Source organism: Colletotrichum jinshuiense, chromosome 5, assembly GCF_051148585.1.
Source record: "Colletotrichum jinshuiense chromosome 5, complete sequence".
Lineage (NCBI taxonomy): Eukaryota > Fungi > Ascomycota > Sordariomycetes > Glomerellales > Glomerellaceae > Colletotrichum > Colletotrichum jinshuiense.
In genome coordinates this window covers 4,410,242-4,414,923 of record NC_139312.1, presented here as the reverse complement: position 1 = coordinate 4,414,923, position 4,682 = coordinate 4,410,242, and the positions used below count along the sequence as shown (strand labels likewise).

Sequence of the window (4,682 nt, the reverse complement as noted above, 5' to 3'; positions counted from 1 at the left end):
CGTGGGACTATGTTTTTGTGCAGATGAGTGTGCTGGATTGTGATGTCCTTGGTCGCTAGTCACTCTGGCGATCTTTTGCGCCAGTGATGTTGAAATGCTCCGTGATGAGTTTGAGCTCAGAACTTGTCTTAGCCATCACGTCGTCTCGTCTTATACAAGGCCAGCTCTTTCTATTCTTCTGTTTCTGTCCGCTACGACACGGGATTGAGTTTGTCAACGTATGATCATTTGCCTGAATTGCCAGTTGCTTTGGTGCAACTCCGCGCGTGTCCAACGCGGCTACACTCATCTTCAACACTCCCACGACGGTTTTCCGATGGAACGCCTTGTCTGGTGTCAGCCCAACCGCTCGCAGGTGGGTGCGGAGAAGGATGAAGCCAACACAAATTAACAAAAATAACTACATTATGTACCTCTACGGCGCATGCAATGAACTGGGGAGCACCTTTGCTTGCCAAACACTTGCCATGTGAGGACGATCTCTAACTACATGGTATAAGTCCACGGAGGATACTTTTTCAAAATAGAGCTGCGGCAGGCATGCACAGAACCATTATTAAGCAACCTCAGCATTGCACCCTTGGCAGGTTTTTGCCGGGAAATCACTTATAGCTTTTTAGAGTGATGACGGCACCGATTGGTGTCTCGCTAGGAAAAGATGCGTTGGGATGTGGCTGGATTGTGGGGAGCTGAGTGTCTCGCTCACCTCGGATCTGACCCATCTGCGGTTAATCAATTGCTCAATCGAGCAATTGAGCCCGTCGATTTGCTGAGAGCATCGCGCATTGATGGTGCGACCCCTGCATTCCACGCAAGGGTGCGGCCCGCAGCCGCCGTCGGCGTTCATGCTAGCGCCGTTGACAAGCGGAGGTCGGCCATCCAGCCCAGCGGCAAGGACGATGAGGGTGGGAAGGGAAGGGGGGGTTAGGCCGGTATAATATAATTCTCTGCGTGGCTTACCACCTGTAGGCAGACTGAGTTCATATTCTAAGTACTCTATCGTTGTGGCAAATGGAGCATAGTAGCCCGACAGGTACTAATATCTAGGGCGCGGGCACGCTGAAGGCGCTTGCTATTGGGCCTCACAGCCCTCTGATTTACGGCTCGACACGGACCGCCAAGTTGTCTTACCTTACCATCCCTCACATTGTGTCTTGTGTGGTCCCTGAAGTTGCTAGTGGCGGTACGGTCGTCAACGAAGGAGGCTGGCTGCTCGGCGTGTACAGCGTGCTTGAAATGAAACGCGGCCACACTCTGCCGTCCTTGAGATGGCGATACAGCGGAGCTTTGTCTTGCTGCTTCGTGGTAGAGATGGTAGCTTTAGGAGGCTCAGCACAGAAGTTTTGGCGTGGGGTTTTTTTCTTTTCCTTTTAAAATTTTTATTTAAAAATAAGAATAAAAAAAAAGAGGCAAGTGAGTGTATGAATCAAAGTCATTGGCCAAGGTTTATATTTCACGATCCAGGCACTGGTAGACCCTTTCCATGGAGTCGCTTAGCAGGTTATTCTCAAGTATACTTGGAATAGCCCACCAACCCCGCCCCGAGTTTGCTACATCGCGCACTCATTTTCAGAGTGAGAAATAATTCGACCGGTCGACCGGTAGACGACAGATCGTTTCAATGTTTCACTTATTGACGATACGTCCAGTTGCTTCATGGCAGCGCAGAGGCAAATGTCTCCGCATTCAATGCCCGCGCCCGAAGATCAACAAAAGGGCAAAGCAAAGGGCCACCAACGTATCAACTCTTCATTTGCCAAAGGTTTCGTTCGTCAAACTGCTTCCTCCGTTCGCCAATGCCATCGCTCGCACTGAGCCTGTTCGTCCTGCCCTCTCAACCGAGATACACGGCACCCACATCTTGTGGTTCTCTTCCGCCGAACGAGCCAGAGTCGTATCGTACGACCATATTTCGTCCTCTTTCGATGTGTCAAGCTCCGCCCGTCCACATTGCAATACACCATGACCTCTATTGGGAACAGCAAAACACCTTCATGAAGTACCGGTACACACAACGCTTACACCCCAACATGCGCCACCACACAAACGTTGCGCCACAGGCGTAACCGGCCCGAGCTCCAAGAGCGCCCGCTAAGGCGGCACGGCACATACTGCCACTACCCGTGCCCGCCCCGCCCCCACTCGCGTGGATGATGATGGTTCTAGTTTAGTGTATGGGGACGTGGTGTGCTGCGTAATTAATTAACCCGAAAAGTGGGAAAGGACGCTGGTAATTTCGCATCACGTCGGGTTTGTTATCCTGCCCATCCCATTTCAGGGCAGAGGTGTGCGTGGGACAGGGTTTCGGGGCTCTTTATTCGGAACAACCAAGTTAAATTGACGCCCGTTTTTGAACCCTGGGGGGCGGACTCGGTTTGGGTTAAGCTATGGAGGGTTCCCGAACTTAGTTTCGCACGACAGAACCGGCAGGGTCCTAAAAGAACGATCCTCGTTCTTAAATTCCATATCCCCCAGGGTTTGGTATCGCGTAGCTTCCACCCCATGATCATGATGGTGTGCTCCGGCGGGCCATTGCAATTTGCTCCGTGAACTTGGTTGCTTCGTTCACTGCATCATCATTCAGAGGCAGGTGGATTTTGCCGATTATTCAACTGGCTTGGCTTGCTTATGCAATTTTGTGTTTATTTGAATTTTGTAACAGCACGAATATGGGTAGGGGGAATGGATAATGTTGGTGACCAAGCACCAAAGCAGTCACTCTGGTGATACTGGTAGTCATGGTGATGGTGGTGGAAAATCTGGTCGCTTCGAGCCGTCTGCCCCAACAGAAAATGCGGACTTGAGGGAGTTTCGTAGGGTCTCGATCGGGTTTAGTCCATCTCACAGGGCTCAGTGATTCTTCCACTTTCGGGGCTTAATTTCCCCATTCCCTACCTTTTTATTTCTCATCCTTGCCTATATCTTTGGTCATACATTGAAGAGAATATCAATATCTCCATAGCCAATGCAATGGTAACCCATACATACCTGCATGCTTTGTTGTCCGGAAGATCGCTTCATGGTTTCCTTATGAGCAGGCGTGGCTTCAGTTGAGTTGTAAATGGCAGCGTTTTACCAAACAATTCACATGATAGTTAGAGTTCCCATTGGCCCAGTAGCACGCCGAAGGCAGACGCGTAGTTCGTAATAGTATAATGTACAAGACTGATATCATAATGAGAACCCGGAATGAGCCAAATGGCATGAATGAGATTCTTGAAGAGAAAAGTGAATAAAAACTGCGGGAGCAGCTTGGTATATATAAGAGCGGCATAATCGGCTTACGCCCAACCTTCACCTCGTACAAAAGAACCACCACCGTCATCATCAGAAGCTATTTCGTCGTCTCCTCCGCTATCGACCATTTCGTCTCAATCGTAATGGCCTGCGCATTCCTCGGAAGCCTCCGCGTCGACTCGCTCTCCGAAACGTCGTCCTCGTCCTCGTCGTTCGTCCCCGACCCCCTCCGCGAGTCACCCCGGCCGATGACCGTGGTAGTGAATTGCACATGGTTCTTGCCATACATGGTCTCGAGCGGTATGCCGTTGGTGAGGTCCGACACCAGGTGCTCGTGCTTGCACGACTGGCTGTTGCCCCCGAGCCGCGACACGTACTCGTCCGTCTCGAACCGGCGGTGCTTCCAAAAGGCCCACAGTGGCAGGAGCATGGGCAGGCTGTTGCATAGGATGGTCAACTGCGTCTCGAGGACCGTCAGGAAAGTCGTGATGGGCATGTTGTTCACGACCTGCGTCAGACTGTAGACGTTCATCATGATGGAAAGCCTGACTATGGATGCAATAATTGCGCTGCGAGTGAGGAGAGTTAGTCCAATATTCGGCAGGAAGACGTCGGAAGAGGGAGCAAGGCCACGGCTGAGAATTCAGGGGGGCCACCTACATCAGATTCAACAAAAAGACGCCGCTAAGGCCCCAGCGTGTCGACACGCTGACCTTCTTCAGGCTCCAAATCGTGTACAACGGCACCAGCATGATGAGGGTGTTGGTGATGCAGTTGAATAACCCGGTGGAGAGGATGCTCGCTTCGTGCTCGCGGCAGATGTCCGGGTTCGTGGCGTGCCATTTCCCGTCCTTGATGTGGCAGACCAGCAGCGTCTGCAGGATATTCCCGATGCCCCAGAGGATGACAATCGCAAACGTCAACCTGGTCGCGATGCGCATGGGGCGGCTGGTGAACACGCGGAGGTAGAAGAAGAGGACGCTGAGCTTCGTCGTCAGGCTGACGAAGCCGAAAATTGTGTCCGAGGGGAGGAACAGCTGCGAATCGACTCCGTCGTTAGCAAAGAGAAATCACGCACGCCCCTCGGGTTCCAACCCGTCTGCGTAGTTGGATATGGACTCACAGAATCCAAATAGGCCCAGTTGTCCGTCACCTCGGATAATTGGTATCCAAGCCCCGCTGCTGTCCCTGTCATGAGTTTAGCACACAGTCCCCAACTCGTTTCCGAGCCGCGCGCGGTGCCGGCGCCAATACTTACAGAGACCTTGTATCACCAACAACGCAATTCCCTGAGGGACGGCCAGCAGAGTAAAGTAGTCATCCCATCCCAGTTTGGATCCCGCCAAAATCCGGGAGACGACTCGCAGCGCAACCACCACCACGGTGATCAAGGCCACCACTGAATTGGCAATCAGATACGCCTTGGCCTCGGGGACTATGGCCAT

The 4,682-nt window shown here is 52.2% G+C and overlaps 1 protein-coding gene across 1 annotated transcript; it reads right to left on the bottom strand.

Moving 5' to 3' along the window:
- Window positions 1-3,334: 3,334 nt before the first annotated feature.
- On the bottom strand, window positions 3,335-4,682 carry EsH8_V_001059 (uncharacterized protein; the record flags this gene model as incomplete). The annotated part of the gene is made up of 4 exons (XM_083273575.1): window positions 3,335-3,782; window positions 3,898-4,274; window positions 4,361-4,425; window positions 4,496-4,682. The coding sequence occupies 4 exons, from the start codon at window positions 4,680-4,682 to the stop codon at window positions 3,335-3,337; spliced, it is 1,077 nt and encodes a 358-aa protein (XP_083126290.1).